Below are 23,878 nucleotides of genomic sequence, written 5' to 3'. Positions count from 1 at the left end.
TTGTATTATTATCATCATCGTCATCATCATCAATTACAGTAGGACATTTTAATAATTTAACAGATGCTCTTATCCAGAGGGACTTAGTTTGTGCATTCATCATAAGATAGCTAGCTGAGACAACTAAATATCACAGTCAAATATACAAATATTCCATTCCAGCTAAACAATGGATATATAGCGTTTTGCAAAAGAACATTATAACACACAATCTATGAATGAAATATCTGAAAACAGTAATATTTTACACATAAATGAAGATACCCATAAATAATCATTTCTGGTAAAAAAGAACAAAAAGGTGAAAAATGGGTGGATATAGCGTTTTAGAAATAAACTCGTCATGTATAAAATGGATCACATCTTCAAAAGTAGCAGAGCACCCACTCTGGAAATGTGACACGTTGAGAGAGTACTATAATGTTCTAAACGACACATCTAAAAAAATAAGATCAACCAAAAAGGGTACTTTTGAGTTATTCATATAAATATTTTTAATGTTGAATACATTTTGAAGTCTTAAATTACTGAATATTTATTCATTGTAAATATTCCCATTACACCATCAATGCCATTACTCACACTGTGTGGTGTTGTCTGGGGAGAGCCCTGCTCCATGGAAGACACCCTCTGAGTGAGGTGGGACACAGCGGTTTGGAGATTCTGGATCTGGTCACCAGTCCAGGAGTGGTACAGCCCTTGGGTCTTGTTAACCTCGCTCACAACCTCTCTCAGGTGAGTTACATCCTGTAAGAATACCACACAAACAAACAAATATATATTATTTCTTAATCTGATTGATGGACATATGTGTTAAAAATGAATTTTTGATATGTAAGAAACTGAATATAAAATGTAAAAGAAACTTAATATAATAATATAAAATCATATTAAATGAACCACGCTCTATTTTATCCCAACAAAGTACTTTTGTGTGAGAAAATGAATCCATGAGAAGAATACTCAGTATTCTACACTTCATGAATGGAATGCTTTGAAAGGGTAAGAGAATGGAGTTGATCAACAGTAAGAGTAGTGTACCAGTACCTGGTTTTGAGCTAATGTTGATGAGCGGTTGCTTGTTTCTTTTTCAACTGAGGCTGTCGATTTCACATTTGGTTCTTTAGCCTCGGCATCCTATTTTGCCCACAGAGAATAAAATAGCAAGTCTTTAGTTGATCTGACAGAAACTGACCCAGATGCACTTTGCAGGCTGGCCTATTTTATATGCCAAAACAGGGATCAGCACTTGTGCGGATACTGTTAGATTGTTTCATGTAATGTGGATGGCGCACGCACACACAGCTAATCCCATCCATGTTACACATTGAACATGGGGCCCCATGTTTATTTCACGTATAATCTGCTACAACATTCAAAAGGTGCACAACAAATCAGTGGGGAGAGTTGCTAGTTCTGGCAGCTATAACAAAAACAACTAAAAACTGTAGCTAGTTCAATGATAGATTAGTGTACTGACCTGTTACTTCTTTCTACTGGTCTAGATGTTGTATAATCTGTCATCTAGTTCATTCTGCAGCTCATGCATTTGGACACTGGTACCGCTAACTGGCTCGGACGAACTAAAAGCAGGCATAGGTTCAAGCTGAAAAGAGTGATGTGTAAAGGAAGCTAGTATTTTTATGTTCTTTACCATGGTCTTCTTTAGGTCGTCTGTTTCTTTCTTGTGGTCCTCAAGGGCCGTCTGCATTGTCTTGACATCATGCTGCACACTGGTTAAAGTGCTGCCGATTGTAGCCACACTCTGCAAATTAAAACATTTAAGCCTTACTTTCCAGATGCATAAACATTTTTTAATAGCAATATGACAACCCAATAGACCGTGGGTGAATACCGGACAATATTTATGGGAATAATTGCAAACAAACATGGCAAATACTTCTGAATATACAGTTGAAGTCGGAAGTTCACATACACCTTAGCCAAATACATTTAAACTCAGTTTTTCACAATTCCTGACATTTAATCCTAGTAAAAATTCCCTGTCTTGGGTCAGTTAGGATCACCACTTTATTTTAAGAATGTGAAATGTCAGAATAATAGTAGAGAGAATGTTTTATTTCTTTCATCACATTCCCAGTGGGTCAGAAGTTTACATACACTCAATTAGTATTTGGTAGCATTGCCTTTAAATTGTTTAACTTGGGTCAAACGTTTCGGGTAGCCTTCCACAAGCTTCCCACAATAAGTTGGGTGAATTTTGGCCCATTCCTCCTGACAGAGCTGGTGTAACTGAGTCAGGTTTGTAGGCCTCCTTGCTCCCACACGCTTTTTCAGTTCTTCCCACACATTTTCTATAGGATTGAGGTCAGGGCTTTGTGATGGCCACTCCAATTCCTTGACTCTGTTGTCCTTAAGCCATTTTGCCACAACTTTGGAAGTATGCTTGGGGTCATTGTCCATTTGGAAGACCCATTTGCGACCAAGCTTTAACTTCCTGACTGATGTCTTGAGATGTTGCTTCAATATATCCACATAATGTTCCTCCCTCATAATGCCATCTATTTTGTGAAGTCCACCAGTCCCTCCTGCAGCAAAGTGCCGCCACCCCCGTGCTTCACGGTTGGGATGGTGTTCTTCGGCTTGTAAGCCTCCCACTTTTTCCTTCAAATATAACGATGGTCATTATGGCCAAACAGTTCTATTTTTGTTTCATCAGACCAGAGGACATTTCTCCAAAAAGTACGATCTTTGTCCCCATGTGCAGTTGCAAACCGTAGTCTGGCTTTTTTTAATGGCGGTTTTAGAGCAGTGTCTTCTTCCTTGCTGAGCGGCCTTACAGGTTATGTTGATATATAGACTCGTTTTACTGTGGATATAGATACTTTTGTACCCGTTTCCTCCAGAATCTTCACAAGGTCCTTTGCTGTTGTTCTGGGATTGATTTGCAGTTCACACCAAAGTACGTTCATCTCTAGGAGACAGAATGCATCTCCTTCCTGAGCAGTATGACGGCTGCGTGGTCCCATGGGGTTTATACTTGCATACTATTGTTTGTACAGATGAACGTGGTACCTTCAGGCATTTGGAAATTGCTCCCAAGGATGAACCAGACTTGCGGAGGTCTACAATTTATTTTCTGAGGTCTTGGCTGATTTCTTTTCATTTTCCCATGATGTCAAGCAAAGGGGCACTGTTTGAAGGTAGGCCTTGAAATACATCAACAGGTACACCTCCAATTGACTCAAATGATGTCAATTTGCCTTTCAGAAGCTTCTAAAGCCATGACATCATTTTCTGGTATTTTCCAAGCTGTTTAAAGGCACAGTCAATTTAGTGTATGTAAAGTTTTGACCCATTGGAATTGTGATACGGTGAATTATAAGTGAAATAATCTGTTTGCAAACAATTGTTGGAAAAATTACTTGTGTCATGCACAAAGTAGATGTCCTAACCGACTTGCCAAAACTATAGTTTGTTAACAAGAAATTTGTGGAGTGGTTGAAAAACGAGTTTTAATGACTCCAACCTAAATGTATGTAAACTTCCGACTTCAACTGTACATATGAGAAACCTTACTCGTCTCTCTTTTGTGTCTCAATTATGCTTCATATGCTTCATATGCTTGCATTCTGTATATTTCACAGAAGTGATCAAGTTTAGATCTACCTTTTGGAGCTCTTCAAGTGTAGTTGGAAGGTTGATTAAGTCTGAGGCTGATTTGATGTTGGCCTTTAGATGGTTCACCGCAGTGTCCAGAAAACTGATCTAATGAGAGAGAAACATTCCAGAACACAGAACATTCAATTACACATGGCAAACAGACTTCCCTTTCACTCTACAATCCGAACCTTGATTTAACCTGCTATGGGGGTGACAGATGACAAAACAAGATAGTTCTACAGATAACATCACTTTCCCTTTAACACTTTACCTTTCTGTTAATCTCTGTAAGGTTGGACCACAGTTTGTTCAGACCCTTGTCTCCACTTTCAATATCCTCCAGCATTCTCTGCTTTGTCTTCAGATCTTCACTTAGTTTTAGTATTTCATGTGATGACACCTTCTGGCCGGATTCCACTGTAGAGAAAATATGCATAAAAAAAAGAAACATACAATGTACTAAAACTGTAGTCACTGAGCTGTATGATTGTAAAACTCAGCCATAAGCAATGGATGTGCAAAGGTTAGCCTACTACTTATTGCGAAGTAAAGTGGGATAGTGTGTACTATTGTGGCTGAATTCATGCTTGAACCTGAAGGCCTTTTCTAAAGATTGACATGGGACAAATGACAGGTTGCAGTGTTTGTCTGATGGCTTACTTGTATGCAGCTTTTCTTTGAGGGAGTCTAGATCTTCTTTCAGGGCAATCTGCATCCATATCAGTCCGGCACAAGCCGTAACACAGGCAGCCAGTATGATGAACAGGAACAAGGGATAGCAGACATTGCAGCACTTCACGTAACTTCTTCTATGTAGAATGAGAAAGTTTTTATTAATATTTTACATTCACAAGCTTTATGCATCATAGCTAAATAATGGACTAAAGGAGCCTAACGTTACTCCTTATAGTCCAAGGACCTTACACGTTCTGTTCAGAGGTGAATTGGCTCCATCAGCCAAAACAGCCAAAAACTCCATCTAAACATGAATGGATTCTCAATTCCGATACGGTTCTGGAAACATAAATCCCTCTACTTTCATATCACATCAAAATTATTTCACAAATGCAAAGTACACACTTACTGTACACTGTTTTAACACAGTGACAACATGCTTGTGGCGTCCGTCTTCCATTCGGAAACACAGATAGCTCATTAGCATAGTATATGCCGCAATTGTCAATGGAGCAGTCTGTCAACGCTATGTTGGGGGTGCCGCATTATGCCATGTCTACCAGATGCGCATGCGTTTTGCCCTATGTTGTTTTTTCCGGATGTCTAGCCCGCATTTTCCTGTACACGGAGTATATAATTTTCGCCCTGTTCGACCAAAGCTAATAATTAGAACAGATTAAAGTTATTCTCCCATCAAGCTACTGGTTTCATATACTGCAGGGCTACCAAAAGACTGGTCAATCAAATCTATTAATAAAGCCCTTCGTACATCAGCTGATGTCACAAAGTGCTGTACAGAAACCCAGCCTAATAGCCCAAACAGCAAGCAATGCAAGTATAGAACACGGTGGCTAGGAAAAACTCCCTAGAAAGGCCAGAACCTAGGAAGAAACCTAGAGAGGAACCAGGCTATGAGGGGTGGCCAGTCCTCTTCTGGCTGTGCGGAGATTATAACAGAAGATGGCCAAGATGTTCAAATGTTCATATATGACCAACAAGGTCATATAATAATAATAATAATAATAATAATAATAATAATAATAATAATAATAATCACAGTGGTTGTCGAGGTGTGCACAAGGGCACATTACAACAATTAATATAGTTTGTTTCTATTCTTCAGTCACCCATCTCTAGCAACATTGATAAATTGAACTGGTTGTTCCCATATAGATTACTGACTTCAAATCACTAGCTTGCTAAATTACGTATTCATTTTGCACGCCATTCGGTTGGCTGGTCTCATGAAAACTAGCCAACAGGGCTCACTAACCAAGTGTAGTAATGACGAATTGTCCTAGCGTCATTCTTAACAGACAAATTTACAGTCGGTCAGCTGGTATTTTCTCATCTCTACCTACACAAAAGTCATCATCATTTGGCCTCTGTATGGTGCCACCCCATTGGAACTTTTACGAACTTCCATTTGTACCACTGCATGGTAATGCAACTCACAACTTGAAAGTATTGAACGCTTGCGGTACACTGAACCCACCGCAGCCTAGTGAGGCATCCCTAACTTTGCGGACTGCTCCATTGACAACTCGTGCGTTGCTTCACCGTGTGGTGGTACTATCGGAAGTACACAGACAGACTCCAACTACTGTAGCTAGCTTGAAGCACATGAGCGTCAAGTAAGGAAAATGCTGGCTAGACATCCGGCAAAAGAAAACGCATATGGTGGACAATGGCATAGTCCACTCTGCCCTCCGTCTGTTTTCGTAAACAAGCGCTGTAACATGGTAACATAGAAATATGACCGCGTGGGAACCTTAACCCTATAAAAAGGTATATATCAATTTAGCCTTTTTAAAACATTTGTTTTATTATTTCACACTGATATGAAAAATAAGGTCCGGAAGTGATGCGTGTTAATGTTCAGGCCGAGCGTCAGGGCTCTTAACAAAACTTCCCCATACAGAAGAAGCCTTGTCCAATGACTTGTGTAATGTAAATGGAACAAAGAGTCATGATCAAGAGGGCTACATGGATCATTGATAGACCTATGTGACCCGTTTCAAGAAGCTAGGCGTATGTGTTTTTTTGGGCAAAAATGCCTTCTGGAACATGTTAACTTTCATCTGCCTTAATATCAAACTTGTATGCCATCTGGTAATATGAATAAAACAGAATTACGAGCCTAGTTGGTTTAGCCACAGAAAAAGACAGGAACCTTCCTGCTAGCCATGATTGGCTGAGATAATGGATGGGCTTGGACATGCCGAGAGATGAGTTTGGATTGGTCTGCCACGTAGCACGCTTCTCTCTATAACATGAGCTGCTCAGCATGTGTAGATAATCCTTGCGAATGTGGCCTTTTTGAAAGATATAACGTTAGCCATGGAGAACTGCAAAAGTGTTGCTATGGATCAACTGCCCAGAATTTAGCAGGCGCTATCGACAAAGATCAGTGGGAAAACATTGTGATGGACTACTTTTTGCCCACGGTCACTGTGAACCGGAGTGACTTGACACAACGGGCCAAACAAGCAGTTGCTAGTTACAAACCAAACGGAAAGACATTCTGCCATGGAGCGTTCATCCATGTATACGGGTAAGAGTCTAGCTACATTTCATATATTATTTGTTTCTAATTTTGTCAGAAAGTTGTTTTCATTGCAAGTTAAAGCGTAGTTTTAGAGCTTGCTGGCTCGCTAGCTAACGTTAAGTGTATGATCTGTGTAGTAATACTATTTGTATCTCAGTAAGCCATTTGCATTTCTAGTCATTGCCTAATGTTAGCTAGCTAGCTAACATTGAACTTAGCTAATCAACTAAAATCAGAATGTACATTAGTTTCATCTTTTTTCCCTACCCTTGCCACACTTATTAGATATTATGCGTATTGACAGCTTGATATCAAACGTCCTTGCCATGTGATTTATCATAGTAGCAGGAAGCAGATATCTAATTGATCAGACTCTAAACATGCAAGGAAAAGTGATCGGTGAAATTATGAAGCGAGTGGTACAGGACAAATACAGCTTCACTCTATCCAATCAGAGCAGCAGGATCAATGTACAGCCCGCCCTTCTCTTTGAAGACAGGCAAACTACACAGTTGCGTTTTGACCACGCACATGACTGACTCAATGACAGTACAGTTTGGTTTAGAAAGTCTGACTGACACGAGAAACATGCTTGCTGGCACCCACATTTTTTTTTTTTTATCATAGAAAATAAAAAATATATATACTTGGATCATAATCGTATCCAGAAAATTGTCCAAATCCGTTAAGATACTCGTTTTGTCTGACTACTCGGCACACCCCTAGTGTCTGGATAAGCATCATCTAATAATGATAGAAATTGTCCAGATAAAAATATTGTATTTTTGATATTGCTACTACGCAAATAACCATTTCACTGTACTGTTTCCACCTCTGTATCCTATGAATGTGACAAATAAACTTGTGAAGAACAACATGACCTGCACCAAAGTCAGATTAGGATATAGGACTAGATAAAGTGTATTTTTATCTGGAGTTTTTCCTCATTGTAGGCTACTACTTTCACCACTTTTAGTCTTGAAATCTTTGGTTGTTTATTACACTACCTTACTCACTCTATTTAGCACATGGGCTCACATGTGAATCCTTAAAGAGATGGGTGGGGCTAAGGCTTTAGAGGGTGTGAACTAGAAGTCGACCGATTATGACCAAAAAAAAGCCGATACCAATTAACCGGACGATTTTTATATATATATATGTAATAATGACAATTACAACAATACTGAATGAACACTTATTTTAACTTAATATAATACAGAAATAAAATCTATTTAGTCTCATAAATAATGAAACATGTTCAATTTGGTTTAAATAATGCAAAAACACAGTGTTGGAGAAGAAAGTAAAAGTACAATGTGCCATGCAAAAAAGCTAACTTTTAAGTTCCTTGCTCAGAACATGAGAACATATGAAAGCTGGTGGTTCCTTTTAACATGAGTCTTCAATATTCCCAGTTAAGAAGTTTTAGGTTGTAGTTATTATAGGACTATTTCTCTCTATACCATTTCCATTTCATATACCTTTGACTATTGGATGTTCTTATAGGAGCTTTAGTATTGCCAAGCCTATCAACTCCCGAGATAAGGCTGAAGTCATAACCAGGCTGTGCATCCCAGCATTGCTAAGAGCTGCTGTTTGAATGAATGCTTACGAGCCTGCTGCTGCCTACCACCGCTCAGTCAGACTGCTCTATCAAATAACAAATCATATACTTAATTATAATAAACACACAGAAATACGAGCCTTTGGTCATTAATATGGTCAATTCCGGAAACAAAACGTTTATTCTTTCAGTGAAATACAGAACCGTTCCGTATTTTATCGAACAGGTGGCAGTCCTAAGTTTAAATATTACTGTTACATTGCACAACCTTCAATGTTATGTCATAATTATGTAAAATTCTGGCAAATGAATTAGTCTTTGTTAGGAATAAATGGCCTTTCAACAGTTCATGAGCCAGGTGGCCCAAACTGCTGCATATACCCTGACTCTGCTTGCACTGAACGCAAGAGAAGTGACACAATTTCCCTAGTTAATACTGCCTGCTAACATGAATTTCTTTTAACTACATATGATGGTTAAAAAATATATGCTTGTGTATTGATTAAGAAATGCATTGATGTTTATGGTTAGGTAAATTTGTGCAACGTGATTCAATGATAAATTAACAGGCACCGCATTGATTATATGCAATGCAGAACAAGCTAGTTAACCTAGTAATATCATCAACCATGTGTTGTTAACTAGTGATTATGTGAAGATTGACTGTTTTTTTAAGATAAGTTTAATGCTAGCTAGCAACTTACCTTGGCTCCTTGCAGCCACAAGGTCCTTTTGATGCTGCACTCACGTAAAAGGTGGTCAGCCTGCCACGCAGTCTCCTCGTGGATTGCAATGTAATCGGCCATAATCGGCGCCAAGTTATGAAAACTTGAAATCGGCCCTAATTAATAGGCCATGCCGATTAATCTGTCGACCTCTAGTGTGAACGATGCTGAGTAGGTGTAGACAAAGAGCTCTTTTTTATTTAACCTTTATTTAACTAGGCAAATCAGTTAACAACTCATTTTAAATTTACAATTTTTTTATTTCACCTTTATTTAACCAGGTAGGCTAGTAGAGAACAAGTTCTCATTTCCAACTGCGACCTAGCCAAGATAAAGCAAAGCAGTGTGACACGGACAACAGAGTTACACATAGAATAACATGGAATAAACAATAAACAAGCCAATAACACAATAAACAAGTCAATGACACAGTAGAAAAAAAGAAAGTCTATATATATACAGTGTGTGCAAAAGGCATGAGGAGATAAGGCAATAAATAGGCCATAGTAGCAAAGAATTACAATTAAGCAGATTAACACTGGAGTGATAAAAGAGCAGATGATGAGATGTGTGCAAAAGAGCAGAAAAGTAAATAAAAACAGTATGGGGATGAGGTAGGTAGATTAGGTGGGCTATTTACAAATGGACTATGTACAACTGCAGCGATCGGTTAGCTGCTCAGATAGCTGATGTTTAAAGTTGGTGAGGGAAATATAAGTCTCCAGCTTCAGCGATTTTTGCAATTCGTTCCAGTCACTGGCAGCAGAGAACTGGAAGGAAAGGCGGCCAAATGAGGTGTTGGCTTTGGGGATGATCAGTGAGATATACCTGCTGGAACATGTGCTACAGGTGGGTGTTGTTATCGTGACCAGTGAACTGAGATAAGGCGGAGCTTTACCTAGCATAGACTTATAGATGACCTGGAACCAGTGGGTCTGGCACGAATATGTAGCGAGGGCCAGCTGACAAGAGAATACAGGTCGCAGTGGTGGGTGGTATAAGGTGATTTGGTAACAAACGGATGGCACTGTGATAGACTGCATCCAGTTTGCTGAGTAGAGTATTGGAAACTATTTTGTAGATGACATCGCCAAAGTCGAGGATCGGTAGGATAGTCAGTTTTACTAGGGTAAGTTTGGCTGCGTGATTGAAGGTGGTTTTGTTGCGAAATAGAAAGCCGACAGATTTGATTTTGGATTGGAGATGTTTAATATGAGTCTGGAAGGAGAGTTTACAGTTTAGCCAGACACCTAGGTACAATGACGGCCTACCCTGGCCAAACCCTAACTATTTTTTTTTTGTGCCACCCAATCACAGCCGGTTGTGATATAGACTGGAATCAAACCAGGGTCTGTAGTGACGCCTCTTGCACCGAGATGCAGTGCCTTAGACCGCTGCCCCACGAGTAGGTGTACCAACACATTTAAGGGACATTTTCTCAAAAGTGGGGTTACAAGTTTATCAACTTTCACATTGTTCCTCAACTGCAGTGTATTATTATATATCGTGTTGTAGCTCTGAGTCTCTACTTTTATCATATGTAAAAAATAAAATTATAAAAAAACGATTTAAAAATGTTGCTACATAAGACGAATTGAGGCAGTCAGTCACATATTTGGAATTGACGTTGCGTCAGCGGGAAATACACAGGGGCTAAGTAGCTAGATCGATCACTTACTTTCCAAAAGCAGCGACAGTACCAAGGTTGCTGAATTCATCATCATCTGAGCTTGATTCGGATTCTGAGTCTAGTGGAGGCTCGGTTCTGAGGAGCCTGTGGCCGGACCCCTTTTTGGTTTTCTTCCTTTTACTGTCCCCAAGTCCGATCAATGCATCGAGTTCTTTCCTCTTCTTCATCCTCTTCTGTGGGGTCAGCGAACCCGCTGAGCCCGACTTAAAACCGACCAAATCCAACGTTTTATCCAGTTTGGTTGTTGTATAAAGTCCTCTAGGTAGCTAGTCAGTGCTACAGTTGATTATCTGATAAGGCTTGTTGTTAGCCAACTAGCTAGTCGCTTGGCTAACTAGCTACCTGGCTAACGTTAGCTAGCTAACGTCGTAATTTGAAACTACTACCATGAGCTACCAAGCATGTAGCTAAGCTTGTTAGACAGCTAGCATGATATTTTGAAAGCTCGTTGTACTGGGTCAACGTCTAAAATAGTGAGCTAATAGCTAGCAGCTATTTTGACACTGGCCGCTCAACCCACCGCCCAAGGCACAACCAGAAGTTAAAATGGCGGTTTTGAGATAGCTACTGAGCGAAAGACGGTATACAGTGTAAGCTATACATCAAGTTACTTTTAGTAGCACTTCCAAGCCAGTATACATCTAACCAAAATGGTTTAAATGTCTGTGCAGTCGTAAATGCATCTGACGCGCTAATAATGTTGTTTTGATGTTGAACATCTGACAGAGCCGCCCACACTGGCAGCTTCCTTGATTTTCTTCTTTGCTATCATTGTGTTCGCACATTTTGTTGTACATGCCGCCACCTACTGTGCCGGAGTGTGTGGTCAATCACGTTGCATTTTGTGATAACAAAAATAAAGGGGAAAGGAATAAATTGCACCACCAATTTACCCTACACCTATAGACCACCATTTAACCCTTGTGTGGTGTTCATGTTTTGTTATTCACCCAATGTTCGCGGGTCTGATGGACCCACAACATTATTGGGTTTTTAAAACAATACAGCCATAACAATTTACGTAAAAATATTTAATACTTAATACTTAGATGTTGACTTATATCAATTACAAGCAATATAGACAGCTTACATGGTTAATATTTGCCATTTACCTCTGCTAGATCACATTTATCAATAAAAGCGCTATTCGTTTGCTTTGATAAAATGTAATTTATGTAAACAAAAATCAATTATAATTAAAAATATATATTTCGCCTTTATTTAACCAGGTAGGCTAGTTGAGAACAAGTTCTCATTTGCAGCTGCGACCTGACCAAGATAAAGCAAAGCAGTTCGACACATACAACAACACAGAGTTACACATGGAATAAACAAACATACAATCAATAATACAGTAGAAAAATCTATATACAGCATGTGCAAATGAGGTAGGATAAGAGAGGTAAGACAATAAATAGGCCATGGTGGCGAAGTAATTACAATATAGCAATTAAACACTGGAATGGTTGGATGTGCAGAGGATGAATGTGCAAGTAGAGATACTGGGGTGGAAAGGAGCAAGATAAATAAATAAATACAGTATGGGGATGAGGTAGATTGGATTGGCTATTTACAGATGAGCTATGTACAGGTGCAGTGATCTGTGAGCTGCTCTGACAGCTGGTGCTTAAAGCTAGTGAGAGAGGTAAGAGTCTCCAGCTTAGTGATTTTTGCAGTTCGTTCCAGTAATTGGCAGCAGAGAACTGGAAGGAGAGGCGGCCAATGGAAGAATTGGCTTTGGGGATGACCAGTGAGATATAGCGAGTGCTACGAGTTGGTGATGCTATGGTGACCAGTGAGCTGAGATAAGGCGAGGCTTTACCTAGCAGAGACTTCTAGATGATCTGGAGCCAGTGGGTTTGGCGACGAGCATGAAGCGAGGGCCAGCCAACGAGAGCATACAGGTCGCAGTGGTGGGTAGTATATGGAGCTTTGGTGACAAAACGGATGGTACTGTGATAGACTGCATCCAATTTGTTGAGTAGAGTGTTGGAGGCTATTTTCTAAATGACATCGCCGAAGTCAAGGATCGGTAGAATTGTCAGTTTTACGACGGTATGTTTGGCAGCATGAGTGAAGGATGCTTTGTTGCGAAATAGGAAGCCGATTCTAGATTTAATTTAGGATTGGAGATGTTTAATGTGAGTCTGGAAGGAGAGTTTACAGTCTAACCAGAGACCTAGGTATTTGTAGTTGTCCACATATTCTAAGTCAGAACCGTCCAGAGTAGTGATGCTGGACGGGCGGGCAGGTGCAGGCAGCAATCGGTTGAAGAGCATGCATTTAGTTTTACTTGCATTTAAGAGCAGTTGGAGGCCACGGAAGCAGAGTTGTATGGCATTGAAGCTCATCTGGAGGTTAGTTAACACAGTGTCCAAAGAAGGGCCAGAGGTATACAGAATGGTGTCGTCTGCGTAGAGGTGGATCAAAGAATCACCAGCAGCAAGAGCGATATCATTGATGTATACAGAGAATAGAGTCGGCCCGAGAATTGAACCCTGTAGCACCCCCATAGAGACTGCCACAGGTCCGGACAACAGGCCCTCCGATTTGACATACTGAACTCTATCAGAGAAGTAGTTGGTGAACCAGGCGAGGCAATCATTTGAGAAACCAAAGCTGTTGAGTCTGCCAATAAGAATGTTGTGATTGACAGAGTCGAAAGCCTTAGCCAGGTCGATGAATATGTCTCTTATCGATGGCGGATATGATATCGTTTAGGACCTTGAGCGTGGCTGAGGTGCAACCAAGACCAGCTCTGAAACCAGATTGCATAGCGGAGAAGGTACGGTGGGATTCGAAATGGTCGGTAATCTGTTTGTTAACTTGGCTTTCGAAGACCTTAGAAAGGCAGGGTAGAATAGATATAGGTCTGTAGCAGTTTGTGTCTAGAGTGTCTCCCCCTTTGCAGAGGTGGATGACCGCAGCAGCTTTCCAATCTATGGGAATCTCAGACGATACGAGAGTTTGAACAAGCTAGTAGTAGGCATTGCGATAATTTTGGCAGATCATTTTAGACAGAGAGGGTCCAGATTGTCTAGCCCAGCTGATTTGTAGGGGTCCAGATTTTGCAGCTCTTTCAGAACATCAGCTATCTGGATTTGGGTGAAGGAGAAGTGGGGGAGGTTTGGGCAAGTTGCTGTGCGTGGGGAGGATTCAAAAGGAGGATGCTGGTGCCCCATCCGCAAGACCAGCAGAAGCTGGGGTCATTGGGATTGGTTGCCTCCTCTGGATTTGAGGTCTTACCAATGCCTTGCCCAACTCCTCGAGAAAGAGCCATCTCATCTGGAGCTTCCCTCTGTTCCAATCTGGGTCCAACACCATCCAGATGACAAACACGTTGTACGCCGAGATGTCCAAGATGTTGAAGAATATAACAAGTGGCCAGCGTAGGGTTCTTCTTTTGCAGCTGTAGCCAGTAACCAGCTTGTCTAAATTGTCCACCCCTCCTTTTGTGGCATTGTAATCCATTATGATTTCTGTTTTTTTATGTTCCTGGTCACAGATTCTCCCATCCCTATGCAGCGTACTCATGAGTACCACATTTTTGCCTTTCTTTGGCACGTAGGATACTAGGGACGTGTCGGCCGTGAACACAAACAGAAGCTAATTTATAGGCCTGTTCCGTGTATTCAATAGCTGAGGTGGGAGCACTGGCTTGTTTTTTCGAACTGTTCCGACCAGCGTCAGCTTCCACTTGAGGGGCTCCTATTTCCCAGCTTGTGCGAAGTAAAAACGTTATCGCTTGTGATGTTGTTGCCATGGAGTCCCTGTGTCACATCCAGGACAACCCGCATCCCTTGGTTCTTCTCAGGGGCTCCTCTATCTAGCTTCCCCGTATACACTTGCAAGTGCCACGCATATGATGAAGCAGCATCACAAGCAGCCCAGATCTTGATTGCATATTTTGCGGGTTTAGACGGTATGTACTGCCTGAAGGTGCAGCTCATCAACAGTTACAGTACATATAGACATATACTGCTCAAAAAAATAAAGGGAACACTTAAACAACACAATGTAACTCCAAGTCAATCACACTTTTGTGAAATCAAACTGTCCACTTAGGAAGCAACACTGATTGACAATAAATGTCACATGCTGTTGTGCAAATGGAATAGACAACAGGTGGAAATTATAGGCAATTAGCAAGACACCCCCAATAAAGGAGTGGTTCTGCAGGTGGTAACCACAGACCACTTCTCAGTTCCTATGCTTCCTGGCTGATGTTTTGGTCACTTTTGAATGCTGGCGGTGCTTTCACTCTAGTGGTAGCATGAGACGGAGTCTACAACCCACACAAGTGGCTCAGGTAGTGCAGCTCATCCAGGATGGTACATCAATGCGAGCTGTGGCAAGGAGGTTTGCTGTGTCTGTCAGCATAGTGTCCAGAGCATGGAGGCGCTACCAGGAGACAGGCCAGTACATCAGGAGACGTGGAGGAGGCCGTAGGAGGGCAACAACCCAGCAGCAGGACCGCTACCTCCGCCTTTGTGCAAAGAGGAGCAGGAGGAGCACTGCCAGAGCCCTGCAAAATTACCTCCTGCAGGCCACAAATGTGCATGTGTCTGCTCAAACGGTCAGAAACAGACTCCATGAGGGTGGTATGAGGGCCCAATGTCCACAGGTGGGGGTTGTGCTTACAGCCCAACACCGTGCAGGACGTTTGGCATTTGCCAGAGAACACCAAGATTGGCAAATTCGCCACTGGCACCCTGTGCTCTTCACAGATGAAAGCAGGTTCACACTGAGCACATGTGACAGACGTGACAGTCTGGAGACGCCGTGGAGAACGTTCTGCTGCCTGCAACATCCTCCAGCATGACCGGTTTGGCGGTGGGTCAGTCATGGTGTGGGGTGGCATTTCTTTGGGGGGCCGCACAGCCCTCCATGTGCTCGCCAGAGGTAGCCTGACTGCCATTAGGTACCGAGATGAGATCCTCAGACCCCTTGTGAGACCATATGCTGGTGCGGTTGGCCCTGGGTTCCTCCTAATGCAAGACAATGCTAGACCTCATGTGGCTGGAGTGTGTCAGCAGTTCCTGCAAGAGGAAGGCATTGATGCTATGGACTGGCCCGCCCGCTCCCCAGACCTGAATCCAATTGAGCACATCTGGGACATCATGTCTCGCTCCATCCACCAATGCCACATTGCACCACAGACTGTCCAGGAGTTGGCGGATGCTTTAGTCCAGGTCTGGGAGGAGATCCCTCAGGAGACCATCCGCCACCTCATCAGGAGCATGCCCAGGCGTTGTAGGGAGGTCATACAGGCACGTGGAGGCCACACACACTACTGAGCCTCATTTTGACTTGTTTTAAGGACATTACATCAAAGTTGGATCAGCCTGTAGTGTGGCTTTCCACTTTAATTTTGAGTGTGACTCCAAATCCAGACCTCCATGGGTTGATAAATTGGATTTCCATTGATTATTTTTGTGTGATTTTGTTGTCAGCACATTCAACTATGTAAAGAAAAATGTATTTAATAAGATTATTTCATTCATTCAGATCTAGGATGTGTTATTTTAGTGTTCCCTTTATTTTTTTAGCAGTGTACATACATACATACATACATACATACATACATACATACATACTACATACATACATACATCACATACACAACATACACCCGTCCCGGCCTTGCAAAAGTATTAATCTCCCTTGGCGTTTTTCCTATTTTATTACATTATATATTTTTATTTGGATTTCATGTAATGGACATACACAAAATAGTCCAAATTGGTGAAGTGAAATGAAAAAAATAACTTGTTTCAAAGAATTCTACAAAAAAAATTACGGAAAAGTGGTGCATGCATATGTATTTACCCCCTTTGCTATGAAGCCCCTAAATAAGATCTGGTGCAACCAATTACCTTCAGAAGTAAAAAAAAAAAAGTCCACCTGTGTGCAACCTAAGTGTCACATGATCTGTCACATGATCTCAGTATATACACCTGTTCTGAAAGGTCGCAGAGTCTGCAACACCGCTCAGCAAGCGACACTACCAAGCAAGCGGCACCATGAAGACCAAGTAGCTCTCCAAACAGGTCAGGGACAAAGGTGTGGGGAAGTACAGATCAGGGTTGGGTTATAAAAAAATATCAGAAACTTTGAACATCCCACGGAGCACCATTGAATCCATTATTAAAAAATGGAAAGAATATGGCACCACAACAAACCTGCTAAGAGAGGGCCGCCCACCAAAACTCACGGACCACGCAAGGAGGGCATTAATCAGAGGCAACAAAGAGACCAAAGATAACCCTGAAGGAGCTGCAAAGCTCCACAGCGGAGACTGGAGTATCTGCCCATAGGACCACCTTAAGCCATACACGCCACAGAGCTGGGCTTTACAAAAGAGTGGCTGGAAAAAAAGCCATTGCTTAAAGAAATAAATAAGCAAACTCGTTTGGTGTTCACCAAAAGGCGTGTGGAAGACTCCCCAAACATATGGAAGAAGGTACTCTGGTCAGGTGAGACTAAAATTGAGCTTTTTGGCCATCAAGGAAAATGCTATGTCTGGCACAAAACCCAACACCTCTCATCCCAACACCATCCCCACAGTGAAGTATGGTGGTGGCAGAATCATGCTGTGGGGATGTTTTTCATCTGCAGGGACTGGGAAACTGGTCAGAATTGAAGGAATGATGGATGGTGCTAAATACAGGGAAATTCTTGAGGAAAACCTGTTTCAGTCTTCCAGAGATTTGAGACTGGGACGGAGGTTCACCTTCCAGCAGAACAATGACCCTAAGCATAATGCTAAAGCAACACTCGAGTGGTTTAAGGGGAAACATTTAAATGTCTTGGAATGGCCTCGTCAAAGCCCTGACCCCAATCCAATTGAGAATCTGTGGTATGACTTAATGTTTTTTTGTCTTTTTTCTTGTTTGTTTCACAATAAAATATATTTTGTATCTTCAAAGTGGTAGGTATGTTGTGTAAATCAAATTATAAAAACCTTCAAAAAATCTATTTTAATTCCAGGTTGTAAGGCAACAAAATAGGAAAAATGCCAAGGGGGATGAATACTTACACAAGCCGCTGTATACTCCAAAAACATTCAATTAAATAGGAAAACAAACCCAGTAAAATTCAACATTTGTATAAATGTAACCCTCTGTTGAACATCCTAACAAGCCAGAACACAGAAAATTGACTGGCAAATGCTTGGTAATTAATACCCGTCCTGCAGAGCTGCAGTGTTCACTCGGCTATACAATCTGCAAACCCGTGCCATCTGCCACCAAGCACCAAGGCGAACCAACCAGTCAAATAGTAAAGAATAATACACATGGTCCTTTGGGAGTATACGCTTGTATGTATTAAACATGCTCAGATTATGTTAGTAGGGTATCTTATTAAGGCATGGAAAGAGAGCTCATTGGCTAGCCTTAGGTAGCGACTAGGCTAATTACCACGCCATCTAATTACCGCGCCATATAGCACAGTGGCAATACAGTCGCAGCTAGTTGGTAAAAGCTAATTGTGCCATGTACTGTAAATAAACTACTATTCAAACTATATTGTCCTTGTGAGAACATGTCACCCTATACATACCTTCATTGTTCATGACGTTAAGTTACTGGATGAATATTTGTAATTCTTTTGGCAGCCTCGTGGAGGCACGTTACTAATCAAGATATGACTTCACTAGTTGATCCCTGGTCGCATTAACACGGATAGTGCAGGGTCACAGTATAAGCCCACAATGGCTAGTTAGTATTTTGTCGCCTGTCCTCCAGTGGATGTGGGTGTGCGATAATGTATTCTTTGGACTTGGTTGGGTCTAAGAATGTATTCTGCTCGCTGGAGGGATTAGTGTTCTTCAGTACAGCTGGGTAAAGTATGCCGAACTTGGTGTCCAGAGCGTTGTTGGAGCCCCATCACCTAGTTTAAAGCTGACCTCTTCTTCATGACTGCCGTGGTGTAGTCCAGGTAAATGTGAATATTCCGGCCACCCGTGGGTGATGGGAGACACTCGTGCTTAATTACTGAAGATATCCTCCTTCCCCTGAAGGTAGTGAAATGTATCTACTATGGGTCTGGGTGGCTCCCCATTCTTTGATTCGGACTGTATGCTTCTGTGCGCACGGTCACGAGTGGGGGCGTAAACGAGGCCTAGAATTTCCTGTACCTGTTTAGCTATGGACAGGGTAGGCCGCATTCCGCCTACGGTCTTGAGTCCCTCTCTCATTCAGAAAATGCAACCGTTCCCCGGCGCTGTCTGTTCTCGAGGTCCTCAACCTTGGAAGTGAGTTTGACGACATCTGATGATAGCCGGGTGACTTGCTCTTCCAGTGTCACCACTTTGTCGGAGTAAATATTTGCGCCATCTTCCAGGCTATTCAGATGGGTGTCATGTCTCGCCAAGTCTTCGTTAACGGAGTCAATGTTTATGTTGACCTTGGTGCGAGAATAGCTATTTGTGCGGATAGGTCAGTGGATAATGACTCCACCTTAGCCAGCACAGTGTTAATGATAGCCACCATTACCATGGCTCGGTCGGGGGGATCAGAGTCCGTGACAGGTGAGCCCGAGGCTTCTGCGGAAGCCTGCTCCTTTGTGGCCCACGGCCGTTGTTGTCTCGACATTTTACGATTAAAAGGCCAACATTTTCAGACAAAAAAAGTCAGATTAGTAAATTGGGTTCGATTCCAAATGAAATGTTACAAAATGAACACGGTGGGGGAGGTGCTGATCAAGTATTAATAGTAAATTGTTCGCCCTGGATAGGAGCACCGAGAAAACGTGTCTTCACATGTTGCTGCTCACCACCGCCCCCCCAAACTGAGAAACTTTAACGCAAGGGTGAAAACGTACTCATAATATTCCCCAAAAAACTGAAATCAAAGAGCCAACAAAAAACCTTAGTCTTATTCATGTCTACTCAGATCCCTACAAAGGCTCTGGGGCCTGAGAGGAAGGGGGAACTTATTCTCAGAGTATTCCCTGCAATGTTTTTCGGGTGTGAAGTCCTTGAGATCCAAAAACCTTTTAGCTGCATTCACAATGATATCAAGTTTCTTAGATTTCTTGTTAGTTTGGCCAGTATAATTTATCATCTGCGCAATAAATGCAAAAAGTCCACTTTCTTCAAGATCAGTGTTTCAGGATTCCTTAACTGCTGAACAACATTCTCAGCATGCTGCAGGGACATACACTGCCATGTCTTCCTCATCTCCATTCGGTCCTTCAACTATTTCCACGGTTTACTTCTTACACTTGCAACATTGTAGTGGGTTTTGCACATACACTTTCAAACCGTATCTCACATACCCCAGCATTACGTGTCGGGAGAACGTCATGATACAGCACTAAAACCAATAGGCATTCATCCCTTTTCCCATCCACAATACGAGCCAAATGACGCTTCCCTGTGTTAATACTAGGCATACTTTAAGTAACTTGTTAAAGTATCCCTGTTGATACTGCCTCCAAAAGGTTTGTTAAGTCAGTGCACAGAATGATGTCTCAGAGCCATCTGTACATTGTTCATAATTTGTCTGCATGAGGAAATATCACTCATCTCAATGAATACCAAAGATTGTACATTTACTATTATCTATATGAATACATTCACTGACATAAACAATTCCTTAAATTGAACAATTTCTTGAATTTAAATCATATAGTTTTGGGCACACGTTTAGCAATTAACACTGGAACTTCCATGGTTGAAGTATTCTTCACTTTTCTTCTGGTACTTAAATGGTTTAACACTTTTGCTGTTTAATGCTACTGTCTCTGATGTACCCTTCTCCATTTATCTTCCCCGACATAGCATCAGTGGGGAGCCATCCGTTCCTGACAGAGCTGAGCTGAAGCTGCCAAGGCCCTGTTGAGTGGACTTTGACCTTGGCCTGACCTATCTCCTCTAGAGTGGAACCCCACTGTGAACCTCCTGGCTGGAATTGCCCTGACCTTTTTGCACTTGACCCTTCGGCCTGTATGGACTACTGCGCTATAGGCTACAGTGCACGTGCTTATTAGATCATAAATAAAAGTGAGAAAAATAAAATAAAAATAATAAATAAAGACCCAATGCATATCTTTATTCTATCAACTCACTAATTTCACTCACATTCCTACTTAAGTGATTGATACCGCTACCACACGGTTCTCTCTGTACACCAAACCTGCAAAGGATTGGGGTAAGAGGCCACTAAGATCCAGTGAAGGGAAATCTTAACGCTACAGCATACAATGACATTCTAGACAATTCTGTGCTTCCAACTTTGTGGCAACAGTTTGGCGTAGGCCCTTTCCTGTTTCAGCATGACAATGCCCCTGTGCACAAAGCGAGGTCCATACAGAAATAGTTTGTCGAGACCGGTGTGGAAGAACTTGACTGGCCTGCACAGATCCCTGACCTCAACCCCATCGAACACCTTTGGGATGAATTGGAACGCCGACTGCGAGCCACGCCTAATTGCTCCATATCAGTGCCCGACCTCACTAATGCTCTTGTGGCTGAATGGAAACAATTCTCTGCAGCAATGTTCCAACATCTAGAAGAAAGCCTTCCCAGAAGAGTGGAGGCTGTTATAGCAGCAAAGGGGGAACTAACTCCATATCAATGCCCATTATTTTAGAATGAGATGTTTGACGAGCAGGTGTCCACATACTTTTGGTCATGTAGTGTACCATTATACTCTGCCTTTGTGCTGCAATGGGAATGAACAGAATAGAAACTATTGTGTGCAAGCAAATACATCCAGTATAGCAGTAGAGGCATGTAGGTGGTAGAGTAAAAATTTAATCAGAGGCTCACCTCTACTTAGAACACCTGGTGAGGGGACATGCATCACGCTGTGGGTCTTTGCTAAACCCTCAGCATGATGCTCCAATTCAAAGCATCGGGGGATGTTTCATCTCTTCGCCGGATTTTTCACTTTTTCATCTCGGGGTTAAGACTGAAAAGGATGGCATTTTAACATGCCGCCTAGTCACAGCCATGAAGCAGGGATTGGGTGGTATTACCAGTCTACCGTACAATAAAACACTTGTTTGCACACTTTGTTCACAGTAGGGGTCCCCCTATTCTCATCAGGACTGATCCCTGCCAACGCAACTGTCTGTCAGGCAGTGATCTTTCTCGTGCGTTGAGTGAGAATGTAAATTGTGGGCATGATGGGAGATACTGCATAGAATTGACTACTAATTGGATGCTTTCATCTGACATGACAGCCTGTTCGAATACAGATTAACAGCGTCAGTTCGTGGAAGGGCCACTCCTGGAATACTGATTCTGCTCACTCGGGGCTATGTTACCCATTTCTTGTGGTCCACGGACCTTAATGTTTAATAGCTGTATCCATACATCTCCATCAGGAATTATATTCAAGATGGTCTTATTGTCTATGATGCAAGGCCTAAGGCTAAAACAGTATGTGGTACTCAGTTGAAGAAGAGCTACGCTGAACAAAAATATGTAATGCAACATGCAACAATTTCAAAGATTTTGCTGAGTTTCAATTCATATAAGGAAATCAGTCAATTGAAATGAATTCATTAGGCCCTAATCTATGGATTTCACATGACTGGGAATACAGATATGCATATGTTGTTCACAGATACCTTAAAAAACAGTAGGGGTGTGGATCAGAAAACCAGTCAGTATCTGGTGTGACCACCATTTACCTCATGCAGCGTGACACTTCTCCTTCACATAGAGTTGATTAGGCTGTTGGTTGTGGCCTGTGGAATGTTGATCAGGCTGTTTGAAGTTGTTGGATATTGGCAGGAACTGGAACACGCTGTTGTACACGTCGATCCAGAGCATCCCAAACACGCTCAATCGGTGACATGTCTGATGAGTATGCAGGCCATTGAAGAACTGGGAAATGTTCAGCTTCCAGGAATTGTGTACAGATCCTTGTGACATGGGGCCATGCATTATCATGAATGGCACGACAATGGGCCTTAGGATCTCGTCAAGGTATCTTTGTCCATTCAAATTGCCATTGATAAAATGCAAATTGTGTTCATTGTCCGTAGCTTATGCCTGCCTGCCCATACCATAACCCCACCACCACCATGGGGCACTCTGTTCACAACGTTGACATCAGCACCAAACGGCTCGCACACACAACACCATACACACTGTCTGCCATGTGCCAGGTACATTTGAAACCGGGATTCATCCGTGAAGAGTACACTTCTCCAGTGTGCCAGTGGCCATCGAAGGTAAGCATTTGCCCACTGAAGTGAGTTACAACGCCGAACTGCAGTCGGGTCAAGACCTGGGTGAGGATGACGAGCACGAGATGAGCTTCCCTGAGATGGTTTCTGACAGTTTGTGCAGAAATTCTTCGGGTTGTCTAAACCCACAGTTTCATCAGCTGTCCAGGTGGCTCGTCTCAAACCATCCCGCAGATGAAGAAGCCAGATGTGTAGGTCATGGGCTGGCGTGGTTACACGTGGTCTGCATTTGTGAGGTCAAATTCTCTGAAAAGACAGTGGCTTATGGTAGAGAAATTAACATTAAATTCTCTGGCAACAGCTCTGGTGGACATTCCTGCAGTCAGCATGCCAATTACACACTCCTCAAAACGTGAGACATCTGTAACATTGTGTTGTGTGACAAAACTGCACATTTTAGAGTGCCGTTTTATTGTCCCGAGCACAAGCTGCACCTATCTAATGATCATGCTGTTTAATCCTCAAGAGTCTAGTGACATACCCGTGTGTCAATTTAAGTACCACAATAAAAAAAATCCCTATCAAAACCCGTCAGTTTAAGATAGAGATATCCCCTCCACCCCTACTAACCCCTCCATCCCTACTATGGGGGGGATAATAGGGGTGGAGGGGATATTAGGGGTGGAGGCGATGATAGCAGTAGAGGGGATTTCGCTAGCGTTTTTCATGGGCTGTGTCTCAATCTGCCGCATCCGCCTATGGTGACCTTCCGCATCTGCGGTGGAAGGTGACCAAGCTAGAGCGATGTTTGTCAGACCATGAGACATCCCGAAAATTGGTCTTCTCACGAAAACGTCTGTAGCGTCCCAACAGTTTGGCCTACTGACTAATATGACCCCACGAAC

General features: G+C 42.2%; 1 protein-coding gene and 1 long non-coding RNA gene across 4 annotated transcripts in view; one reads left to right on the top strand and one right to left on the bottom strand.

Annotated features, from left to right (window-relative positions):
• The window catches only part of LOC106599764 (EF-hand calcium-binding domain-containing protein 14), a 28,241-nt gene extending 16,656 nt beyond the window's left edge, over positions 1-11,585 (bottom strand). For 2 of the 3 annotated variants that reach the window (XM_014191075.3, XM_014191077.3), the window contains exons 1-7: positions 10,815-11,585; positions 4,285-4,433; positions 3,896-4,041; positions 3,631-3,729; positions 1,655-1,765; positions 1,048-1,137; positions 583-747 (exon numbers count right to left, since the gene is read on the bottom strand). In XM_014191075.3, the coding sequence (XP_014046550.2) occupies positions 583-747; positions 1,048-1,137; positions 1,655-1,765; positions 3,631-3,729; positions 3,896-4,041; positions 4,285-4,433; positions 10,815-10,993 (939 nt within the window). In that variant the 5' untranslated portion in view covers positions 10,994-11,585. The remainder of the gene's footprint in view (positions 1-582; positions 748-1,047; positions 1,138-1,654; positions 1,766-3,630; positions 3,730-3,895; positions 4,042-4,284; positions 4,434-10,814) is intronic. The other variant, XM_014191076.3, reaches the window with a different exon arrangement.
• Positions 11,586-18,942: 7,357 nt separating this feature from the next.
• LOC123741891 (uncharacterized) lies at positions 18,943-20,867 on the top strand. Its single transcript, XR_014391879.1, has 2 exons — positions 18,943-19,083; positions 20,614-20,867. It is a non-coding gene; the product is annotated as an uncharacterized LOC123741891 (long non-coding RNA).
• The last annotated feature ends 3,011 nt before the right edge of the window (positions 20,868-23,878 follow it).

The sequence above is a fragment of the Salmo salar genome, chromosome 03 (genome assembly GCF_965601325.2).
Source record: "Salmo salar chromosome 03, fSalSal1, whole genome shotgun sequence".
Classification (NCBI taxonomy): Eukaryota; Metazoa; Chordata; class Actinopteri; order Salmoniformes; family Salmonidae; genus Salmo; species Salmo salar.
The sequence above is the reverse complement of the archived record's forward strand: the minus strand, read 5'-3'. Positions and strand labels throughout refer to the sequence as shown.